The sequence below is a fragment of the Gordionus sp. m RMFG-2023 genome, chromosome 3 (genome assembly GCF_954871325.1).
Source record: "Gordionus sp. m RMFG-2023 chromosome 3, tfGorSpeb1-WG-v2, whole genome shotgun sequence".
NCBI lineage: Eukaryota > Metazoa > Nematomorpha > Gordioida > Chordodea > Parachordodidae > Gordionus > Gordionus sp. m RMFG-2023.
Window position 1 is genome coordinate 30,739,684 of NC_088777.1, and position 27,248 is coordinate 30,766,931.

Consider the following 27,248-nt stretch of genomic DNA (forward strand, 5'->3'; position numbering starts at 1 on the left):
AATACGAAAAAAAAATTATTTTAAATAAAATATTAATAGGAGTGTTGAGTTTGAGGAATCATTGGGATTACGATAACCTTTTATGGGTTAGGCATAATTTCGAAAATCACATCAATCATTAAAAATTTTTTTTATAATATACAATAATTTGGGTCAAAACCATATAGATATATACCTTAATATATTTTAAAATTAATTCATAAAAGTCATTTAATAATTTTTTTTTTAAAATGAGATAAAGTATATATAAATATCGATATCGAACCAAATCTACGCCATAAATTATTTTGTTAATTTATAACATTTTTTTTAATATAAATATATATAACGATATTATAAAAATTACAGAAAATCTTAAACACAATATAAAGTAAAGAATTCAAATATTTTTTAAATGATACTTTATTTAAGCTATATGTAAAATACATATTGAAATAAATTATTTTAAAATTCGTTTATATATTTATTTTTCATCGCATAAATAGCTTCTCGATTGTATAATATATCAGTATTAAAATTTTATTTAAAATTTAATGATTTGAGCCAAAAATTTTATCTAAATTTTTAATTTTAATGGTTAATATTTCTTTTTAAAGTGTGACATTACATACGATTGTATAAATGTTTAAATTTGGCATATTTCTAAAAGAATTCTAGTTTTCTTTTGCCAATAATTTCAAAATATATGAATTCCCATGTTTATCTTATTTATGGACAAAGATTTGCATCAGCTTTATCCATTCTTTAAATATAAATGTTTTATTATAACTCTATGAATAACTAAACATTTTATACATACCTTTTTTAAATAAATAAGAATGGATACAATTAAGGCAACCAAAAATTCCACATCCAGTGATAAATCAAATCCTATAAAGTATCTGTGGATCTGCATCAGCTCTATTTTATTGGTGATGTTCATAATAGCATGCGTTATTCTATTACCCACATTTTACTTGCAATACAAGAAAATTAGTGGCATTTCCCAAATAGTCGGAGAAAAATACGAAATTCAAGAAAAGCTATTGACCGACGCTGTCAAAAATATAAAAGAAAAAATAATGCCATCTAAAATAACTAACAGTTCTTCCTTTCACAGACTCTTCGATCAAATTGAAGGATTGTCAAAATATACTAAGGTTAATTTAACATGAATATCATTCAATACGATTCTAAAGAAGGAAAAATATCTATATCAAAAAATATTATTTAAGGATTTTTTTTTTATTGGAAGAAGCACTATTATGCCATTTTATTAGTGTGTTCAAATAACTAGTGAAAAGTTATAAATATTTTTGAAAATAAAACCTAACTGTAACTAGTTACCTTTAAAAAAATCTAATATTTATATATAAATTATTTCTTCATTTAATTTTTAATTAAAATTTGTAAATCGCACAATTTTTTTTATAATAAAAAGATTATACTAAAAATGATAAGTTATATATAAAAAATTATTAAATAAATTTCAATGTAACTAGTTTCTTTCGAAATGTAACGATTTTATGTTACTATTTACACAATAGTAACTCGTTTTTCAAAAGTAACTTCTACCAATACTACATTTTGCCTAATAAGGTCATGGACTAATTATATAAATAAACCGCTTAATGTAAAAAAAATGAGACAAAAAAGCCTTTCATCTTTGCAAGAATAAACATTAATTTCCCACTATTTTAATTGAAAATTCTTGTAACTCTGTTAAAATAATATTTTATTAAAAAAATGGTTCATAAACCATTATTTTAAAGATAAATTCACAAAGATTAATAATATTTTGTAATAATTAATATCTAAAAATCATTCGTATAAATTAGATCAACATCTTTTGAATAAAATAAATTTGATTAATACTTTTTATATTTTATTTTTTCATATAATTTTTAACGCAGTTGGCGTCAATATCGCTTTTAAAATGTAAAACATATTTAAAAATTTAATTTTGGATGAATAAAAAGTTAAGCTTATTTAACATTATTACCAACCTAATGGGAATAGTTTAAACCCAAAAGTCCCTATCACTCCATAAGGGTAAAAGGCAATTTTTAAAAAATAACTTGTCTCTGGGCTTGATAAAAAGTTTGGGCATAAAAAGAGTACTAAATCTTTTGAAAGTAGATTTTTTTTTTACTTTACAAGGAAAAATAAACATTTTTAAACAACTTGGTTGGACAGTATAAATAGTTTTGGGTAGTAGATAAGAAGTATTACAAAACCTTTGGTGAAATGAATAATATCGAAACCCAGGTTTTATAAGAATTTGGATTTTTCCCTCATGGAGTAATAAATTTCTTGACTATTTATTCGACACTACACCTAAAGATTTTAAATCATCTACATCCTAAATTTTTTATCTCTTTCGAAACCAAGTCATTTAAATTTTTTTCATTGTGTAAGGAAAATTCCAATATCAACTTAAAAATAATAATAAAATATTTGTAATATTATTATATTATCCTACTTTATACAGTTTAAGACCAATTTGTTTAAATTTATTTACTTTTTACCCTCATGGAGTAATTAAAATTGAGTTTAAACTATTTCCAAAAGGGTTGTATTGTCTATTATCTACAGGGTTTAACACTTGCTCAAAATTCAAAATCTTCAAAGATTCTTGCTCTTTTGGAAGATCAAAAAACGTGAAGGTTTTTTTGTAAAAAAAATTTTTGAGCAAAATATTAAATGTTTTTTGTAAATAAATCTTCTTTGATTTTCCCTTTGATGATTTTTTAAAATATATTGCTCCAAGAAGATTTTATTACAAAAAACATTTTTTATCTTGATAAAAAAATTACTTTGAGCCCAAAATTTTAAGCGAAAAAAATCTTCAAATGCTCATTTAAAGATTTTTTTAAACCTTGAATGCCTGTAACTTTTTATCCTGTAATTTTTTAAAAATGTTTTAGAATTTATAAGCCTTAAAACGGCTTGATTTGAGCCAATTTTTAAAAACGGCTAACTCAATATTTAACCAGAAAAATATTGCTTGAGTCACAAGATTTTGCTATTAGATGTCCACACCTTTGTGCCATCTATGAGCAAGATCTTAAGGCTTGAGTGTTATATTTCTGGCTAAAATATTTCGTTAGCCGTTTTTAAAAATCTCCTCACAAGCCGTTTAACAACATTAATTTTATCAGTGTCAACTCGCTAAAAAAATTAAAACGGAATAAAATTTACCAGTATATTCATATTTTTTTTTCATCTTACAAACTAAAATATGTTAATCTAATTTATATAATTTTTAGATAAAGGTGATATAAATTATAACAAAGTAGGATTAATCTTCCTAAATTTAATTTTAAATAAATAATAAAATAACCATCAATCTTTTTAATAAAGTTACAATAATTTTCAATGTGAAATTCTTGAAAAATTAACAAAATAAACTTCTTCTTAATTTCAAAGATGGAAGACTCAAGATTTTTGATTTTCACTGAATCAATTACTAGTGAGAATTCTATATATATTATAAAGAACTTGAGTTTTCTTTCTTTTTATTAGTTATTTTTTCCCCCTTCCTTATAATCAACCACAAATAAATTAGATGAAGTAATATAAGATATTTTTAGAAAATTTAATTTCAACATTGATTTATATTTTATATAAAAAATTTTTATAGCTGAAATCCCAATCTTCGGATTCGAAATCGCAAAATATCAGGTTAGGAAAAATCGAAATAAGAAATAAAAGGAGTTACGTTGGTGGGGATTATTCAAGAAGTAATTTGCACAAACCATATTAAATTTTTACTTTATTAAAATTATTCAGATTAACTATATAAAATCATATAAAAACAGATCATTTAGCATTCATATTTTGAATTTCCCCTTGAATTAAAACATTTTATTATGTAAAATAGTTTAAAATATAAATATTTATAATAAAATCGTTATAATTTGTCATTAAAATGAACATAGTATCGAATTTACATTTTTGGGGAAAATGTACATAAATAAAATAATCATATAATGACAAAACAGGAATCAAATAAAAAAAAATTTTTCAATAAGTTACTTAAATGTTATATTTATGTCATCGTTTGTTTTTGTTTACCTCCATTTAGGTTAAAAGTTGATTGCTATTTAGTATGAAATAATTGTTTTCATTAATCTCTTAACCCCTATCCCCCCCCCCTCTTTTGCAAAGAAAATTCAAAGCAATTTTTTATTACCTTTGTAAATCCAATTTCCTGCCAATTTACAGCTCAAAACAAATTATTTAAACGATTTTAATATATTTTTTTCCAAAGATGGACATCATTGCAGAATACTATATCAAAAATTTGCCTATCCAAAATAAAATTATTATTTTTAAGGTTTTTATGTTTTAATTTAATTTTATAGATAGCTTAGATGCTAAATAAACTTAGAGAAAGAATATATCAGAAATTGAATTATAGTTCATTATTTTTAAAATAGTATTCCTGAATAGTAAGAAAAAGAGAGAACAAACTATACAGTAATCAAAATGTTTTCAGAACCTTATAAACCTAGAATATGTGTTTTTTCTTTTTCCGCTATAAACAAAACTAACCACTTCAACTATTGGTTTTCTGTATATACTTTTATTTTATATTCTGGTATCGCTATTAAATAAATTAAAGTGAGAAAATTATATTGCACTAGAATATAATTAAACACTTTATTAGATATATTTTTTTAAATATGCTAGTTAAACAGCTCGATTTGAGCCGATTTTTAAAAATGACTGACTCAATATTTTAGCCAGAAAAATATTGCCTAAACGTCGAGATTTCGCTAATAGATGTTCAAATCTTTGTACCATCTATGAGCAAAATCTTTGGCGTGATATTTTTCCGGATAAAATAATTAGTTAGCCTTTTAAAATTCGGCTTAATTCGAGACGTTTAACAACACTCTTCCTACCCCTCTAATTATATTTAGGCTGAAGAATTATTAATTATTTTTTAATCTTCTTTCAAATTATAAATATTTTGTATATATCCTTTGACAAAATTTCAAAATGATAAGATAGGATATAAATTTTTAAAATGGCAACTCATCTTTGTTTGTTTCTTCGGCACTTTATACTATTGTTTATTGGGAATATTTAAGAAATCCCTCTAATTCTAGGAATTTTATAAAAACTCAATTGAATTATAAATATAACCTTCCCCAGCATCTAATATTATTATTTTCGAAAATATATTCAAAATATTCATTTTGCCTTTTTAAATTTCCCGTTATAAATTTTTGGTTCCTTTTTAATTAAAAGAAATTTTTTTAAAAAATTATTTAATCAAAAATCCATCCACCAAAAAAAGGTAACCTTAAAAAATTATATGATTTTTAATACTAAAAATGCACCCTTTTTTTTAAAAATTTTTTTTAAAAAATTTTTATTTTTTTATTTTCACTTTGACCCAATTTTAAATATTATTATGGGATTAGATAATATATACTTATTATAATATTTAATAATATGCATAGCATTTGTAGATTGAAGGTTTTCTTTTAAAAAAACTCTGATAATTTTAACGATGCAAGATAATAAAAGTAAGGTTGGAGATCAATTTAATTAAGAGTTAAACACATAAAATATATAAGTAATTATATATAAACTAATTTATTCCAAAAAATAATTAAATATTATGTAAATTTAAAAAATAGAATCTCTAGGTTATTTGGGCAGGCACAAATAACTCAGGCGTATCATTATCGCTAGAGAGGAAATATTTTATATTTGAGTAAAAAAAAATCAAACAAGGTTTTAAATCAAAATTTACTTTTTAACAGGTATGATAATAAGAACTAGCGGCACCATATAGAATGATTCAAGAACTAAAAATAAACATCAAGCTAATACTAGTTTTAATTTACAATTTTTAAAAAATTTATTTCATAAATTTGTCAGGCTTTTGAATAGGCTATTTATACATTAGTATATTCAAATTTTAAACACGTTATTAAAAATTTTACTAATGAAGTGAAGAGAAGTTATATATTAGATTAAAATTTTTAGATTTATGGTTCTTTTTTGGGGGAATAATTATCAAGGGATAATTGTCATTTATAACCTTTTCTTTTGTAATTTATTTGAAACTTCATCTCTTTTTTTACATAGTAGATACTTTTTAAAAATATTATCGGCTACTGTTTGAATTTGAAGGATAACCCTATCCTATATTATCTCTGCTGAAGGGTAAACCCTGTCCTATATTATTGTTATATATAAGTATTATGTTTGACTTCGAATTACATTTAAGCTTATTTAAAGTGAGGGTAAATAATTAAAAAAATTTCTAATTTATATATTCCTTATCTCTTGTACCTTATTTCAGTGGACATTTAAAAATATATGCAAGTATTATAGGAATGCAGAGAACATTTTTATAGGAAATTTATTTCCAATAAATGTCTGATTAGGTAAGGAGAGTCTTAATTGATAAAACATATTTAATATGACTATCTAGTTATGAAAATAAATTCTAGAAGTTTTTATAGTAAACTAAATATTCTTCATTTCCTCATAAATAAAATTATACTTTGAACACATATAAAAATAATTTATACAAAAAGAATTGTTATTATAATAATAAATTTAATATATTTTCATCATAAACATATTTCAATCCTTGCTTGAATTTGTATAAATCATTTGAAAACTTTATAATGAGTATTTTAATTTTTATATGAAATTCAAGTATGAAATCAAACAAAAGAATTCTAACCATCCTTATAAAATATAATCATATATTTCCTATACGTTTCTTTTTACATCAAGAACTTAAAATATTTTTATAATCTCCCTTTCATCATAAAATAATATCGGACATTAGGATGTAGAGAGTGTAATGATGGAAACTCAGGGCTTAGAGGCGAACCAGGAGAGCCCGGTCCAGTTGGAGATGGAGGTTCACCCGGTAAAGATGGTTTCCCAGGAGCTGATGGAACCCCGGGGCGAGATGGTCCACCAGGTAGACCTGGGGCTCAGGTTTAGATTAAACCTTTATTGTTAATATTATGCATTTGTTTATATTCATGTAATTTACCTATATTTATAATAAATTTAGAGTAGTATTCATCATTATAATCTAATTAATATCCTTTTTAACGTGTTAATTATTCAATATGAGGTCCTTTTCCTTAAATTATTAATATTTAATTTTTTTTTGACTATATAACGAAGGAGAATAATTTAAATTTTGTGTAAGACACTATCTTTGTTTTAAAATGAGCAGAAGTACTAACTAATAAGAGTAAAATTAAATATTTTATAAAAAAAATAATTGATGATAAATAATAGGGATTGCCCGGAGAACCCGGTTCCGAAGGACAAGGTGGAATACCTGGTGAAGATGGCTCTCCAGGTCAGCCTTCCCCAGATGGAAATCCAGGTAGAGATGGATTCCCAGGAAAACAAGGGAGAAAGGTTTTTTTAACTAATTTTCTTTTTCTTTTTTAGCCTTTTTAAGATTAATATAATCTTCCTTTAATTTAATTTTGGCGATTATTTTGTTATTTTACATATTTTTATATATTAATAATACACACTCCTATATCTTATTTAAAAATGAGGGGCCTAAGACATTTTAGCGAATAAAAATTAAATTACCATCATATTTCATTAAAATCTAAATTATTATAAATGTAACCAACTTTACTTTACCTTTCCCTCTTTTCCTTAACAAATATTCTATAAATTAAGGGATCTCCTGGTAACCCAGGCCGAGATGGTACACCTGGAAGAGACGGAGGTCATGGAAATGATGGTAAAGATGGTCTTCCCGGTCCAGCAGGGTCAGATGGGGAGGCTGGTTTTCCTGGAGAAGATGTAATTTTAATATATTTTTGAGATAGTTAGATAATAAATATCTCTTCAACTAAATAGTCTTTAAAATGTTTTCTATGGAATAATAGAATTAGAATATAATTAGAATCACATTATTACTTTTGATTTAAAAATTAATATCAATATCAAAAACATAAGCATAAAAATGAAACAAATTTATGTAAAATGGCATGGGGACACTTGGGGGTGTATTAAAAAAAAGATTTGTGATTTTTTTCGGGCAAAAAATTTAATATTTATGAGAGAGGCCCCTTAGCTACGTCGGATGTAGATTACATAGGCTAAAGTAAAGATATAACTAACTACCAGCAAATTTAAAAAACGATATCTACATTATCTGCTGAAAATGTAGACATGCTATAGTCTAGCTTACATTTTTGACACTTGTTATTGTTGTAATATTTTTTGTTACGGTTTTAAATATCTTTCAATATTGTGAGTTCGGTTAGCTTAGCATTTTTTTTAGATTTTAGAAGCATAAAATTTTTTGCAAACTAAAGAAAGAATAAAACATTTTAATATAAATCTTAAAAATTCTTTATATTTTATTCTTTTTAGTAAACATAGTTCCCATTGTCTTTGTTAGATTTTTGTTGGATAGAATCTTTATTTTTTTGGAATATATACTCTAACTTTATGTTAGACATTCTTTAAACAAAGCAGGCAGTAGCTGAGAGCTTAACTCCTATTTTTTAACACATTTATATATTTTTTTATAAATGAAACTTTTTTTAAAAAGAAACTTTATATTTCGCTTCACGCGCTATATATTTTTTCGTTATATGTGGCCCTGCGTTAATCGGCCACAGCCGACCATTTCTCAGACCGATGTGACCCCCCAAAAAATGTCAGCGCTGGGCACGTCACTACCGATTTTTTTATATTATTATATTTAAATATATCATTATTGGATTTATTATCACCGAATATAGCTTTGAATTTGATAATGATAACAGTTTAAATATATCATATGTTAAATATTGATAAATACCATATAATACCGCCCACACAATGGCATAACATTTTTCAAGGATAGAAAGTGTGAGTGGCACCAGCAAAAATTATATAGATATTCATTTAGCTCTGATTGGAACTTGTTTCAAGTTTTGCTAGAACCTTAATAATACCTTTTTATCCGCTAAAGAAAAATGTATTAATTTCGAAATGAAATTAATAATCAGATAGTATAGTGGTCTTGCAATAATATCCCTCAAAATATGCTTAATAAATTTCAGAGCTTCTAAGGTACCATTTGCAGAGTCTGGCCCGGATTTTTTTTTAAAAAAATTCGGCCCTGCCCGGCACTGGTTTTATATTTCCAGGCCATCCGGATTTTTTAAAAATATATAATACTATTTTTATTTTTTATAGTTAATAATGGCGATTTAAAATATTTGGTTTTAAAATATTCAACCCGGCCCTGCCCAGGCCAGGCACGGGTATATTAAAAAATTTAAATACAGCCCGGCTCGTGATCGGGCAGAGCTTAGGGCTGTGAATAATTATTCCGAATTTTATGTTTTATCTAGATATTTATCAACATAAAGTTTGGTCTAGTTAAAGTTTCTGCGGTCTTTATATTTGATCCACGGTTTAGCCTCTACTTTGTGGTTTACGATTTGGTTTGGTCTTTGAAATCTAGTTCCAGGCCAAAATTCTTTATTATTTTTGAACCCTCGTTTAATCGATAAACATAGAGTGAATAAATATTAAAAAGAGAAAAAATTACCCCCATACAATTTGTACACTAATATACTGCCTCCATAAGCTTTACATGGACATATTACAGACTGTGATATAACATATGTGACTTCAGATTCAGACTATCGATAGTAGCTTCTAAATATTTATTGATCCATCTCCAAAATTTGGAGCAAATTGACTAGTTTATAAGGAATTTAATACATTATTTTCCTCTCATGCTTTAGATATAAAAGATGTGTAAGATTTTTGGAAAATAAAAACATTAAATCTTCCAAACTTCCTATTATAATTTTATCTAAGAAAATTCTGTTTTTCAACTACAGGCAAACCCAGCAGGAATGTATTTTCCATAACTAGGCTCACTTTGAACTCGTGAAGATATTCACTATGCCCTGCAAATCTAAATATAAATAAAAAGTTGTTTTAATAAATTAATAATTTTTAAAAAAAATTTTTTTAATAAAAAATATATTTGCTGCCACAGTAGATTTTCATGATAAGTTAAATTCGGTATCACCTCCTATAGATATTTTTTTTAAGAAACACCGCCACCGACAAGTCTTTATATGTACAAGTCTAACTATATCCAACATTACTTCAATAAAAATTATATTTATTATAAGTCGCAAGTTTTATGATTAGAAAAAAAACAATTGATGGAGAATTAATTAAATTATACATGAGAATAAATTATAGCTATAAATTAAATTAGGGATTATGAAGTAAACCAAAATATAAATGAAAATAAAGTTAAAATCGCAAACCAACCAAAATTATGATTAAAAATATACTATATATAAGTTGGTGTGATAAATGTGAATTAAATTCTTATAATTTATGTAAATAATCATATTTATTATATATAATTTTCACAGGGACCTACAGGTCCCCCAGGAAGCCCTGGATCTAAAGGAAGAGCAGGAAACTCGGGTAGAGATGGGAATAGAGGTCAGCCTGGCAGACCAGGCAATGATGGAATACCAGGAGAAGATGGACCAATCGTTTAAAATTAATTTAAATTTTCTCTAACTCAAATATTTTTTTATAATGATATATTTGAGTAAATTTTTTTGCAGAGACTTTGTTAGGAAGTTGCAAGAGATTGTTCAGAACACCGAAATTTAAATCAAATATACATAAAATATGTTTATATATCATGAATCAATGTCAATATGCGTATTGCCTTAGTCAAATCGCGTGATATCTTATAAAATTGTTAAAAATGTATAGGATACGTATTCGAAACACGTTGGAATACATTATAGAAAAATTAGATTATTAAAATTGAAAAACACTCTAAATAAGTTGATAAATTTTTAATCATCTGATTTTACCAAAAATGTATTTCAGTATGTGTAGAAATACCTAACTTACTAATTTTATAATTTTATCATGAACATTTATATCATTTTTAGTTTATATACTGGCAATAAACGAATCAACTAACTACGTGGTTTGACTGTAGAATATATAACCTATATAAATGAAATTACTCTTTTGCACAACTAAGAAACAACACCACCAATGCCGTGTTGTGGACCAGACCCCTCCAAATAATTTTCCAGAGCCCCAAAAATAATTTTTAAATTTTTTTAAAAATTTCTTTTTATAATTCATATTAAAAGTCATTTATAAACAATTGAAGGTAATTGTAATTAAAAAATGAGCGAAAATAACATTAATTAGTTATTTATAATATTTTATGTATCAATATTTACTCGCATGAAATATGAAGTATCACAGTGACGAAGCGTCAAATTTATTAATAGGGGAGCAATTCAAAAACATTTTTTTTATTAGTCAAAACAAGATTTATGTATAAGCGGAATTCGTCTTTCTTTTTGGGTAAAATGATCAAGTACTAACTTATAAGAGTTTTTACTGGATTTAATTTTAATCGTTTTTTTCAATTTAAATCAATGACAGATAGATTAGATAATTTATTATGATTCATTCGAATTTTGCAATGAATTTTGATTTTTTTAAAATGAAAATCTCCTTTCTGCACTTGCTGCTGTTAAACCCGTTAGGATGAATTTGCATAATTTAAAATACTCTTTAAAACATTTCATAGCATATATTAAAAATTCAAGTATTTCATTGCCATTCTTTTTCTTTCTAAATTCATCATCCCTAAACACTTACCTTTAAATCGGGGTTCGGCTTGTGTAAGTCAAAAAATTGAGAAGAGTTTAATTTAATTTGTCCAATAAATTTTTGATTAAATTTTTAGAATTTGTCATTATCTAATAATTCTACGAATTTCATATTTATTAATGTATCGAACCGAAAACGATTTAATAAATTATTATCTAAATTATCTCTTCTTTTAATTATCAAAATTTTATAAAATTCTTTTATTGGGCAATCCGAATCTATTACATTTTTTTCATATCTAAATTGTCTTCAATATTCTCTTTTATATAAATTTCCACAAAAACATCAAATTTTTCTTTAGAATTTTTGAAATCTTTAATCCTTTTCAGACAATAATATCGTTAATTATAGTTTGAAGTGTATCAAATAATAAATCCGATTCTTGAAAAATATATTAAAAAATTAGCAAATTACCCTCATATATATTTAAATAGCCACGAAATGCTATAAGAACATCAATTTCTTGAGCGAAATGATATTTTAAATAAATTTTCTACAATCCAATTAGAATTATTAGACATTTTAAATTAATAGTTTTCAAAGTAGGAAATTTTTTATTTAAAAAAAGAGAAAGATAAGAATTTAAAATGAATTATAAAAATTTTCTTTCTCTTTGATTTATCAAAAAATAAGCAATTTTATATTTGGTTCCCTAATGTTTATTTTTGACCAAATATATCGTATAAGCATGATTTTTTTCTTTTATTTAATTTATAAATATGCATCTTCAAATTTGCTTCCCTGTTGGTAGATTTATTCGTAGTAAATATATAAAAAAAACCCTTATCCATTCGCTTCTTCCTTAGTAAAAATCCATGGTTACAGGCTTGGAAACCATTATTTGTTTTCTCTAAATATATGTTTGTGAAGTGAACAATTAATAGTCACTCTTAAAATAAATCTTAAGATTAATTTTAGATAGTCCAATCAAAATTTTGACTTCTCTCGTTAATTAGTGATATTTACAGACATGTCAAAAAAATTATTTGTTGGATTAGATAGATTGTGAGTATTATTATTATTATTATAAAATAAGATATATTTATCTAATTAAATAAATATAAATCCTAAAATATAACATGTAGATAGATATACACATAGGTAAATAAGTTTCACCAATCGAAATTGGAAAAAAATTAAGTTTTATTTAAAAATAATAATATGGAATCACAATCTAACTCCCCTATCAAAAATGGTAAATTATCTTCATCTCAAATTTGTTTCAATTTTAGGATTATTTGAATTTAGCTAATATGTTGTGAGTATTGTTCGATGCGAGTATTAATTTCTGTTATAACTTTTTTCCCATTTTAAATAAAACATTCTATTTAAAAAAAATTTTTAAAGGGTAACCCTGGAGCGGATGGTAAAAATGGTAACGATGGTCAACCCGGTAGTAGGGGTAATGATGGTAAGTCAGGAAATAGTGGGAAAAAGGGCAATGATGGACAGACTGGCAGAGCCGGATTTCTAGTTTTTAACTTATGACTTTTTAAAAAGTTTTATTAGAGGAGAATGAATGAAAGAAATAAATAAATAAATAAAGAATAAAATAAAGAAAGAAAAAGAAAGAAAGAAAGAAAGAAAGAAAGAATGAAAGAAAGAAAGAAAGAAATGAAAGAAAGAAAGAAAGAAAGAAAGAAAGAAAGAAAGAAAGAAAGAAAGAAAGAAAGAAAGAAAGAAAGAAAGAAAGAAAGAAAGAAAGAAAGAAAGAAAGAAAGAAAGAAAGAAAGAAAGAAAGAAAGAAAGAAAGAAAGAAAGAAAGAAAGAAAGAAAGAAAGAAATCAATACCACGAGAATCTTACGATAGATATTTGGTATTTATACTGAAAAAAATTATATGAAAATTGCTATTGAAAATACATTTAGATTTTTCTGCCTAATTTTTTTTAAAACCTGAATTATTAAATTTATAATTCTTGTCTTTTAATAATTACATAATAGTTAAATGATTGTATATGTGAGATTTGCTAAAATATCTAGACTCAAATATATGGTATTTTATTTAGTTATATTTTTATAAAAGTATCGGTACCTAGACATTTTTTTTAGCTGTTGGCGTTTTTATTATATATTACTATCGGTCTATGTAACTTTCTAGGGATATATTCTTCCTTGGATGACCCCACGCCTTTTTTAAAAAAATATTTATTTGATTTTTTATATTGTCCTTTTTAGTTACTTTTTTTGGCCACTCTCTTTTAGAAATTTTTTTAGAAATAAATATTTTCTTTATACATTATATTTTTTTAATAAAAAATATATAGAATTGTTATATTTGAATGTTTATATATATTTTAAAAGGTTACGCTATATGAATTATATATTTCTTACATTTTATATTATCTTATGGAGGTCAATGTAATTGCATATTAGTAGTAGTTAAATGACATAATTATAAAAGACTATATATAGGAAACAATTTTATAATAAAGAATCTATTGTTTTGACTATAAAAAATGGCGACGAGATAAAAAATCTAAGTCGCGCGGTTTTCGGTCTTTGGTCAAGCTTAATAATATATAGAATTATAAAAAAAAATTTCTGTTTATATAAAAAAAATTATATATATTTAGAAATTATGGATAAAATTATTCTCCAGGACTTTAAAAAGGAAGATTGTTCTATCGAGGACTACTTTGATTATATCAAATATATACTAAATGTGAAAAATATTCCTCAAACTGACGCCACTTTAAAAAAATTATTTATAGCTTACGGAGGAATAAACATTATAACTGATATCAAAATATTACTCTATCCTAGGAATATAGAGGAGGTAGGATGGATTGACATATATAAAATAGCAAAACAACTATATAAAGATGAAAGAACTATTTTGGCATCAAGAATTGATTTCATTAGATTAAGTCGCGGGGCTACCGAATCCGTAATGAGCTATTTAAAAAATATAAAGGAGCTAGCCCGACGAAATCTTACTTATGACACATTAACTGTATCAAGATAAGAACTTAGAGATGAAACTGCGTAAAAATAATACAAAATCAAGCACCAGAATTACAAGCTTTTAGAACAAGAATAGATGAAATAGAAAATGATGACGGTATCCTATTTTGGAATGGTCGCTTAATAATTCCATATTCACTACAAAAACGAGTTTTACAGATATTACATACAGGTCATCCCGGTATTACATCGATGAAATCCATTACGAGACATTATATATGTATTGGGCGTCAAAAACATCGCAGAGATATACCAGAAGTTGCCGTATACCCATGGAATCCGCCAGCACAACCCTGGGAAAGGGTACATTTAGATTTTGCCGGACCACTAGACGGATTTTATTGGCTGGTAGGAATCGATGCATATTCAAAATGGATAGAGATCGATAGAATCAAAGATACAAGTAAATATTTAATAGAAAAATGGCTTACACGATATGGTGTTCCACGTCAAATTGTCACAGACAATGGTCCACAATGGTGCAAAAATAAGAATATACAACACTTAAAAACTACACCATACCATCCGAGAAGTAACGGATTAGTTGAAAGATGCAACTATAAAAAATCGGTATTTGAGAACAAACAAATGATGGGAAAAAATGCCTTAATGAAGTATTAGTTACATATAGAAATTCCGAACATTCCTCAACGGGCCGAATACCTGAAACCATCAATTACTGAAAAATTAGAAACCTCTGTAGTAAAACATCACGATCTTAACTTGGTATTATATTTGAATGTTTATATATATTTTAAAAGGTTACGCTACATAGGCGTAGCCAGGGGGGGGGAGACAAGGGCAGAAAATAACTTTTAAAGACATTGTGGGATAAATAATATGAAAATTAAATTTAAATATCATTTTTATTAAAATAAATAGATGGCGTTAAATAATTGAATGCAAATTGTTGCATATTTAATATCAAGAGCATTTTAATAAAATTTGTTAAATTATTAACTGTAATATATTCTCTAACTGCCAAATATGTCTGTAAAAGTGGAATTTTACCTAGTATTTTATAACTAATTCCATATAATAGAGTAAAATCAACTATATGTCTACTTATTTTTTATAAATAAATTACTTATAATTGTTTGGAATAAATTATTACCATGCTTTTATATTAAGGTATATACAATACAAGTAATTTACTATATTTTTATTTTATATAAACTAATAAAAATATATTTCATATTTGTTCCAGGCTTATATTAAAATTTGTAAAAATATTTATGACTATATATAGACTAAAGTAACCCGGCCGAAGGCCCGCCCAAAAAGGGGTCTGGGGGCGAAGCCCCAGTAATTTTTAATTTCCTCCCCCCCCCCCCCGCCTATGAAAATCCTGGCTACGCCTATGTTACGCTATTTGAATTATATATTTCTTACATTTTATCTTATGGAGGTCAATGTAATTGCATATTAGTAGTAGTTAAATGACATAATTATAAAAGACTATATATAGGAAACAATTTTATAATAAAGAATCTATTGTTTTGACTATAAAAAGAATAAAATAAAGAAGAAAATAAGAATGGAAGATTAAAACGTGATCTTCTAAAGTTTTGGTTGGCTGGAGCCATTGCATCGATTCAAGATTACTCCCAAACAAGAATTGACCCTTTTTTCATAATATCCGGAGATCCCACTAGGCTATTTTTTATCGGATATAAAAATTCTAGGAGGCTTAGCTAGAGCAGATATTTAAGTCTCGTTAGATTAGCATATTGCGCTAGTTATGCCGAAGGATTCAACCTTTACACGATCGGCAGTGAAAACTATGCCTTAATGTGTCTATGGAAGTCACAGTTATACTAATGTGGGCTGATTCCTTAGGTAAAGCTTTTTATTGGTGAATTGGAGCTGAAGTTTGAAATGACTTCCAAAAACTGGTATCCGGGTCTTAATAAGGACTCGAATAGCGATTGATCAGTTTCTTTATGTATTATAAATCTTTAAATAATTAATATCATGTAATTGACAAAGAAGAAAAAATCCATACATCAACAGGAAGTTTTTCAAACATGATTGGACTTGACATCAAATGCCAGATATAAAAAGAATTGACACAGCTATTGATTATTAAAGATTTTCAAAATTTCCAATAAATACTAAATAACAAGAAAAGATTTAAGAATTGTAATTTTTTTAAAAACCCTAAGAGGATATGGATATAAATTTTAACACCCTCAAACTATGAATGATTATTTTTATATTATACTAAAAATGTTATTCATAAAGTAAAACACTACATTACCTTCCAGCGCGATAAAGATTTTTAGTGTGACTATAAATATGTTGAAAAAAAACTATGAGAATTTTTTATTGATATTAGCTAACAATAATATTTTATTCTCATTTAATTATTTCAATAAAAAATGTTTGGTCAATTCACAATTTGAGCTTTATCAATAGATTTTTAATTTTGGCATTATGTAAACTTTACATGAATATAATATAAATGGTATCTTGCAAAATATTGTATCTGTATTTAGCTACCTTTAAAACTATATATCGGTATTCAAACACATTTAAAAAGTATCTAATGATAATTGATATATATACAACAAAATTTTAAATATGACCATCATATACAAAACTTATTCTTCTATAACAAAGTTATTTGATGTAATATATAAAATTATATTCAACATCTCAAATGTATAATATCAAATTCCAATCGTTTTATATGAAATAAAAATATATATCATAAATAAATGTAAAGGGTGAAGTTGGTTCTCCCGGGAATGATGGCGCCCCAGGTAATTCCGGTAAAGATGGAGATGCTGGCAATGATGGACAACCAGGAAATAATGGAAAAGACGGCAACCCAGGATCTCCTGGAGCACCCGTTCAAATAATTATTTAAAATTAAAGTGTTCTTCTAATTTAATTAGTTTTTCCTTTGCAGCAGTTAAAAAATTAACCTTTACAAATGAAATATTAATTAAATTTAAGAGAATGCTAATTATGCTCAAATTATACTATATTAATATTTTTTGAGCTATTATAATTTTAATTTTTTTAATATTAAAACTGTTTATGGAAGTTTATATAATATCAAGAATTTTTATCAAGTTATAAAAATGTAGATTTCGAGATAAAATGGAATAAATTATAAATGATTCAGGGTGATAGAGGAGAGGCTGGACGTCCAGGAAGTGATGCAGAACCAGGTAGAGATGGTATACCTGGGCAAGCAGGTTCTCCGGGTAATAATGGCATAGATGGATTTCCTGGGAAAGCTGGAGATGCGGTAGTTAATATTTTCTTAAATTTGTCGTCATTTTTTTAATAATATATTTTACATATTTATTGCTGCATTTTTAAATTTTTAAGTCCCTAAGCCATGTCCTGGTTTACTTATTACTAACCAGCAGTAGTGTCACTAAGAGAGGGAGGGGGCAGGGGCTTGAGTCCCCTAAAAAGATTGAAGAGCCCCCTCAAAATTTGAAATTTTTGAAAATAATTAAAAAATATTTTGAGTTTCTTGTGATTGCAAAAGTGATGCCCCTGCTATACAGCCGTGTTTACCCAGCTTATAGATTCGAATAAATAGTCTGTAAAGTAAAAGAAAAAAAACAACATATAATAAAATAAAAAATAGTTTAAAAAAAACAAAAATCTAGGAATACTAAAATTAACAATATCACCAAATTATTAAAACAAACCAAACTAGGATGTCCTATTTTAATCTGTTTAGCCTATATTAAAATTAAGTCGAGCCAGTCACAGTCTTCCTTCTTTTTAAAGTTATTATTTGATAGACTCAAACCAAAAAAATATCCCAGTTCTACTATTATTTTATAGGACTGAACAATAACATGATAATATAACACTGATAATGGGTAGAACAAGAAATTCCTGGAATGCGGAGGGATCGACTTCGGTCGCTAATCAAAGAATATTTAGATAGGGGAATTCGGGTTTGAATTTAATTGGTATTTTCCCCTTTTAAAAATAATTTTTTAAAAAAATAAAGTAATCGAAAAATCGGGGAAAATTTAATTGGGAGGGGGGGGGGGCTCAATAAAATTTTTAAAAAGGGTGTTCTTTAATTTTGTGAAGACAAAATAACAATGGAAACCAATATCGTACAAAAAAATAAGATATATGCAAAAATATGTTATAAAGAATATTGATTCAATTTTTTAAAAATGCAACTTTTAAAATTATATTTTTTATTCAATTTAAGTTTTTTTCAAAACTAAATAGAAAGTATAAAGATATTATAAGTACTGGATTATGAAGTAAATGACAAATATAAATTTTGATGTATTTTTTTGGTTTTCGGTTTGAAATTTTTTTTTTATCGCGAATACATTCAGGGGGAAAAGGCTAACATACGTAATTTGGAATATTATTATATCATTGTACTCAGAATTAAATTTCCTATCTAAAATTGCTTGGATATATTTTTTTGCGTTTTCTGTTCGAAAAATATTTTTTATACATTTAGAGGGAAAAGGCTAACATCTTAACCGTAATTTCGAATATAATTATATCATTGTACTCAGAATTAAATTTCCTATCTAAAATTGTTTAGATGTATATTTTTACTTTTCCGGTTCGAATAATTTTTGTCCGAAAACATTCAGAGGGAAAAGGCTAACATTTTAATATTCTTTAAAATAGCGGGGAAATTTATTACTTTCATTATTATCGTCAATTTCCCTCATCCCATTTGTTAAGAGATCCACATCATGCTTCAGTAGTAAACAAAGTTGTTTAATTGCTCTCCCCTATAACAAATGTATGCCGGCCAGTCATTTTTTTAAAATATTAATAGCAGATAAGATAGCTAAAAAGATAAGATAGGTAATTTCATTCTGAGTATAATGATATAATATTTGAAATTACGTTTAAGATGTAGACTTTTCCCTCTGAATGTTTTAGCGACAAAAAAAATATTTTTCGAACCGAAACGTAAATAAATACATCTAAGCATTTTTGGATAGAGAATTTAATTCTGAGTTTTATGATATAAAAATTATTAAAATTACGTTTAAAATGTTAGCCTTTTCCCTGTGAATGTTTTCGCCACAAAAAAATTATTATTCGAACCGGAAACATAAAAATATACATTTAAGCAATTTTAGTTGGAAATATCTGAGCACAATGTTATAATAATATTTAAATTTACATTTAAATAGCCTTTTCATTCTGAATGTTTTAGCGACAAAAAAAAATTTCCAAACCGAAATCCAAAAAAATACATCATAAAATTTATATTTGTCATTAATACTTACAATATCTTCTTTATACTTTCTATCAATTTAGTTTTGAAAAAAAACTTAAAAATTAAATAAAATTAAAATATAATTTTAAACTTTTTTTAAAAATTGTATTCATATAAAATCATAACCAAATATAATTTAATTTAAAAAATAATATAATAAAATTTAATTTAATTATAACGGCAAATTATATCAAAGAATAAATAAAATTTGAAAAGATCTTAAAATTTCCATTTTTTTAATATATTATAATGTAAAGGTTTGACTAAACTGTAAATGCCTAGGTAAACTGCAAATGCCAAGGTAAATTGCAAATGCCAAGTTAAACTGCAAATGCTTAGGTAAAATTTTTTGATATATATTCTACTAATTGAAGTGAGATTCATTTTCATATTAAAGGATTTAAACTATTTATTAGGAGATAAAAGGAAATACAATAAGAAAATTAATCTCACTTCAATTAATAGAGTATGTATCAAAAATTTTTACTTGCGCATTTGCAGTTTACCTTGGAATTTGCAGTTTACCTAAAATCTAAATATTTGAATTATTCTTTATTTTAATTTTTTTTAAGAAAGTCACTCTAATTAAATATTTTATTTTTTCTGACACTAGCAATATTAATTTTTTTAAATTATTATAGTGACTACTTGTTTAAAATTTCCTAAAACAAATTAAATATAAGAAATAAAGTTGAAATATGGGGGAAGCCAACTTTTATTTTTTGCTGTTCTAAATCAAAATTAACAAATAAAGAAAAATTCGATTATATTTTTTGGAAGCCTAGTTTTTATAAATATTATATAATAATAAATCTCTTAATTTCTTTTTTTTAACTATCAACATTTTTCGCTAATCTCTACCTAGATTGGCCTCTCTTATTTTTCCCTCTTAATCTATATACTCACCACCAGCTTTGGGCCCGATTTACTCTTTTTCCTCTTACACACTTTATTTTATATCTTATTTATATAGCAAAGAGACCTGTAGACCCGATCCGATCTTACATTCGGCTAAATCGGAAGCGGGTATAAAATTGTAAAATTTAAAAAATTTCCCCAGAGCTTAAAAATATAAATACTCCGGCCAAGCTTAAAAAACATTGTTTTTTTACAATACCCCGACTGGGGTAGATTATTTAAAATAAACTAAAATTATATCAATCAACTCGTTGAAGCATTTAGGGGAAATGTGCCATAAACGGCCATGTTTGAAGACTGGCCACCACCCTTTAACTTTTTATCTATTTGATCGATTTCTCTCAAATTGGTCAAAATGTGTATATTTATGTTATGTACCTTACATAAGTTCATTTATTGAATAGAGCAATCCAATAAAAAAATATTTCAAATGAACTGTTTTTAATACCTCTTTCTGGAAAAATCATAACACATTTTTTTGTTTTGTCAAAAAATTACTAATTTAAATTACTGACATTTTATATAAATATTATATTTAGGCATTTAGCATTATTTACACAAAAAATTAGACTTTAAAGGTTTTATTTAATAGACATATAAAGGTGATTATTAATAATAGATAGGTGAGTCTTGTCTGGCTAGGCAATGACTGGCCAAAATTTATACATTCATATTCAAATGAAAAGAATATTTCATGCAAATTCAAGTGAAAAACAAATTAAACTGGCAATTGATGATATAATTTAATAAAAGATCAACATTATCAACAGCTACTAAATATAATATTCCAAGAACAACATTAAGAAAAGCAATGAATAAATATAAAAAGACTTTACAATATCCTCATATGGGATGGCAATTAAATAGGTTAATATTCACCAGAGCTCAGGAGGATGTTTTAAAAGATTATATAGTACAGGCTAGCAAATCTCTCATGGATTTTAGCATAAAACAAGTCTTTGGCCCATTTAAAATTTTTTATAATAACAGAATCGACAATTGGATGAGAAACCATGTAGGCAATCTTTACTATATATGATATACCATCAATTATTAAAATGGAGCTTACTAAAGCTACAACCCCCAAAAATATTCAGAATGGATTTTTAGCATGTGGGATATTTCTTTACAACCCTGATGTATTCTCTGAAGATAGTTATTTAATATATAATGATGATAATATGTCAGAATTATCCAATATTCCTTTGACAGTGATAAAATTAGCTTATTGTGATCCTGAAAATGATTCAATAAATTCCACTCCTAGTCTTATGCCTACCACTTCTAATGATGAGTTGTATAACTTAACATCATGTAACCAGTCCAATAATAATTTTAATTCACAATTTATTCTACCACGTCCAATTTTATATAGTAATAATATTAATAGACAACAGGAAAAAGAAATTAGAAATTTTGACCTCATCACCATATAAAAAACATAAATTAAAAAATATTAAAAAAACAATAAAAAGAAGAATCTAAAGAAAACTCAAGATTAGTGGCTTTACATAATATGTAAGAAGGCATATTAAAAGAGCAAGAAAGGTGAAGAGTGGATTAAATGCCTGAAGTGTGAAGAATGGGCTCATATTCAATGTACAAATAACAATGATTTATTTGTTTTATATGTAAATAAAGATATAATAATTGTTTCATTTATAAATTAATAAAATGGTTTTCATTATTGTTGGGTATCAATAATTGTTTAATTAAGTTTATTAAACATAATGAATGATTAAATTGTTGGAAAATCCTTTTAACATGTAGATAGTTAAGATAATAATTTAAAAAATTATTAAATAGATTGTGATTAATTGAATTAAGAATGTTATAATTAAGATATTAATTTATAAAATATATTAAATAGATGATGATAAATTTAAATATTAATACTAATTAAATTAGTGTATAATTAAATTTTTATTAACTAAATATGAAAAAATAGGTCTTTTACAAATATTTCTAACTGTAATATTTCATATTTATTATAAAATTCTTAAAAAATATTATGTCTAATTTAGTTTATTGAATTTCATAAATTTATAAATGGCTATGATTTAATTATTAATCATTTTAACATGTAATTAATTAAGATAATAATTTATAAACTCATTAAATATATAGTGATTAATTTTATTGAAATAAGAATGTTTGATTTAATTTATAAAATATTATTATTAAATGGATGATGATAAATTTTGCTGTTAATAATTAATTTTTTGTATAATTAAATTTTTATATTCCTAAAAAATGAAGATATATATATAAGATAGGTCTTTTGCAAGTATTTCATATTGTAATGATTCATATTAATAACAAATTTCTTAAATAATAATTATGGCCAGTCAACGCATAGTATATGGCCAGTCAATACATACTAAGTTTTGACTGGCCAGAAAGACAACTTTCACATAACATCATCTAGTTCTTAAACTATTATAGATAGAGTTTTGATTCAAATTTTATTTTAAAGATTGATAATTAAGCTACACATTGATATAAAATTTATTAGGTTTAAACCCAAATCTTAATACCTTTTATTCAAAAAAGCAAAAACATGGCCATTCATGGCACATTTCCCTACTCTATTTCAATTTCCCTTTAAACAATTTAGAAAATAGAGCTAAAATTTTTTATTTTTAATGACAAAATTTATCTCAGGACGGGCTTGAAATGTAAAATTACAGGGTTTGGCAGAAACTAATTAGACCTTTTCATAAAAAATATTTAAAACTTGATTTACTTGAAATGTAAATTACGGGGTTTGACATAAACTAAAAATTGGACCTTTTCTTAAAAAAATATTAAAAACTTGATTTAATTTTTTTAACCATTATCAAAATAATTCTATGTAATAACAGGGACAAGATGGAAGAGCAGGGTTAGACGGATTACCAGGTGCTTCTGGCTTACCTGGAAATGATGGCTTTCCAGGATCTGATGGTGCTTCTGGTAAAAATGGCGAAAGAGGAACACCGGGACAAAGGGTACATAACTTAATTTAAATTATTAAATTTTATATTTACTGTTTTTTAATAACAAATCAATAAGATTGCATAACCTAAATGTTTAAAATTTTATGATCCAAGCATTTTTTTCCATTATTTAAAACCCAGCACCCGGAACCCCTCTCTAGAAATTTTTGGGAAAACCAGACCCATTTTAAAATTTACAGGAACTAATATAAGAACCTATCACAACAAAAGTGTGACTAAATTATAGGGTTGTTAAAAAGACTGATTCGAGTCGATTTTTAAACCCGATTAAAATTTAGACAAAATAATAAGCTTGGATATTTTGCATATAGATGGCAGAAAGGGTTGAACCTGCCAAATCTCGAGGCTTACATTATATTATTCTGGCTAAAATATTAACCGGGTCATTTTTAACAACTTTACTAAATTGTATTCAAGTGATCAAATGCTGTGATTCAGTTTAAAGGGTTATTTGATGGTTAATTTATTAAATTAATTTTATTGCTTACTGGCAGGGTTTGGAATTGGAATCAACCGAACCTTATTAAATTTAAGAAAAAACCAGAACTTACTTTTAATGATATTTTAAACCGTAACCAAACCCGTTTTTATTCAAGTTTTGTGTTTATTTTGCTTTCAAAAGACTTGTTATCTAAATATATTAGAATTGGAATCTGAGAGTTTTGATTTTAATTATATCTAGAAGTAGATTAACAAAATGATAAATTAAAAGATGGAATAAAAAATCATTGATAATCTTTTTACAGGGAACTCCAGGTCCAAAGGGTGAGTTAGGGTTTCCAGGCAAAGACGGTGAAGTAGGGGCAGTCGGTAATACAGGAAGACCAGGCGAAGCAGGAGACGTGGGGCCCGCAGGGCAACCGGGACAAGATGGTCAACCCGGAAATGATGGATTCCCTGGGACTCCGGGTGAAGCCGGTCCTAAAGGCCCACCAGGAGCTCCGGGTAGACCAGGGTCGGCGGGTAAAGCAGGAGGTAGAGGAGATGCCGGACCAGACGGGCTACCAGGTGCACCTGGTCTCGATGGCGCACCAGGTAAAGGTGGTAGGGCTGGAACCGATGGTCAGCCCGGAAAATGCACCAATTGCCAAGTGGCCGGACCTCAGGGTTTATTTTTTATATGTGTTTATTTAAAAAAATACATACTATTTATTATAAATATGAAGGGACCAAATTTCTATTTAAATTTTTTAATGGGCCTGAACATGGCTTAAAGTATTTAATTAACTATGGGCTGAGCTTGGTCCAATTTGTTTTTAAACTGTGAGTCAAGCCTAAAATTCTCCCATGGACTTATGCAGGGTATGACTACAAAACTTTAATCTATGTAGAGCTCTGTTGAATACAAAAATTATAGATCTCTCATAAATATCCACGATGGTATCCATTATTCATATTACTCTTTTTAATTAAATAATTTTTGAAATTGTATAAATTAATTAACCCTAAATTAAATTTTTGGGTTTAGACCGTTTTATTTTTAAATTAATATAATGTAGAAGATTATTATATAAATAAAATTACAATTTCTGTATATTATATATGAAAATACTATAATTGTGTATATTTTACGGCTAGTGGTGCCTTCCTTCCTCTTGCAGAGGGATTTGAAGATGTCTGTTACACCTCTGCACTTTTTATTTTTAACAATTAATTCATTACTCTCTTTCAGATTATTTTTAATAGTATCATCTGATTTAATTTAAATATCTAAAAATTATGGTATGAGAAAAATATTGGCGATAGAGCGTTATGATATTATTTAAACAATATTAGTCCTAATAAATATAACTTTGTGAATAAATTATTTAGTTCTTATGGAACAATGGGTTTGTTACGTACATTGGGGCAAATCTAAATGTAATGGAATCTCAAGAGATGGTACACTCATATATGACGGTACAAATTTCACATAATTTGCCTATAATAAACTAAATAAAAAATTTACAAGAAAATTAATATTAAATCACTTATATAACAGATTAAAATGACTTAAATTATACATGGCATTAAATAGTCAATATATTAAATATTCGTTGGCATTAAATGCTATTCATGATTTAAATTATTATTTTAAAATTATTTCTAATTTACCTCTAGAAATAATATCTTTCTATGATAACGAACTTATTTTAAGATGTATAAATTATATCTGAAAGACTCTTCATAAAAATAAATATATTCCACCCCATCCATTAATGATTAGGCTATATATCTGGCGGTCATTACTTCTTTTCCGGTTCTGGTTATGATTATCAATGCCTGCCTAAACGTCCCACTTATGATCTTTACGCTGATGGTTTTCAATCGGAAGCTAACATATATGGAGCAGAATTCCGTATATATGACACCCACTCCCCTTTAACCAAACGTGGTCATAAATTCAAGGTAGGAGTGTGCGCTTTATGCTGTGTACCCCGTCCAGATGTTTTTATGTTCCCAGCTTTCGCGAATTGTCCCCCCGGGTGGACTATGGAATATAGAGGTTATATTATGTCCGGGAACGAAGAATTGAGTAGAGCTGTCTTCACGTGTGTCGATGAGGACGCCGATCAGGAGCCTAATCAAACTCCCGGAGATGGAGCTGCTCTTTATATAGTAGAAGTCATGGCTGGTGATTTACCACCTGATAGATATCCATCAGGCAAAGAACTCTCTTGCGTTGTTTGTACCCATTAAATAAATGTAAAAACATATATTTTTTTTCTCTAATTTATTTATAGATAATATTTTTTTTTAACTGTTGTATAGGTTATAAGGTGTTATTAGGAAAACTTACAAATGTCTAAATAATATACTTAATGCCACCAATTGCATTTAATTTCCTTCAATCAAAAAATAATTTGGAAGTTTATTATGATTTTTTTAAAACCCAGTAGTTTGGTGCTGTATTTTAACAAATGCTATTTGTTCGACGGTTTATACTTATAATTTTAAATGAGTGACGAATCTCTTGTCAATTGTATAATATTATTGCTTAAAATCTATGTTTGCTTTAGAATTTATTTTTAGAGCATTATTTATACTCATAATTTTTATATAAATTAATATACATTAATTATTATAATATTTTATTTCTTTATATTATAATTTTTTAATAAATTTGTTTATATAAATTTTTATATCAATAAATTGGTGCATTAAATAAGTTTTTTAATATCATGAACACGATCTTTTATGTGTACATTCATAATAATATTCAATCCTTTTAAAATATATTTCTGTATATATCCTACACCATAATTTCTAAATAACTTTCGTTCATCTGGTTTATAAAAAATTCCAAATTAATCATGATTTTAAAACCTATATCATTTTTTTAAAAATACATTTGTTTCATTATTTTGAAATAATGTTATTTTGATAGTTATTCAAATAATTATGGTTGTTAACGCCCCTTTTTAAAAGTAGCCAGATCCCGCTCCCACTTACTTTCTCAAAAGGAG

At 26.1% G+C, this 27,248-nt stretch overlaps 1 protein-coding gene across 1 annotated transcript; it reads left to right on the forward strand.

Moving 5' to 3' along the window:
* The first annotated feature begins 818 nt into the window (after positions 1–818).
* Positions 819–26,481, forward strand: LOC135926880 (collagen alpha-1(IV) chain-like). Its single transcript, XM_065462814.1, has 13 exons — positions 819–1,139; positions 3,623–3,722; positions 6,803–6,957; positions 7,270–7,395; positions 7,672–7,797; positions 10,395–10,520; positions 13,024–13,149; positions 17,372–17,497; positions 17,777–17,902; positions 23,668–23,793; positions 24,549–24,909; positions 25,615–25,701; positions 26,009–26,481. Exons 1-13 carry the CDS (start codon positions 819–821, stop codon positions 26,479–26,481), a joined length of 2,379 nt encoding a protein of 792 aa, XP_065318886.1.
* Positions 26,482–27,248: the final 767 nt, after the last annotated feature.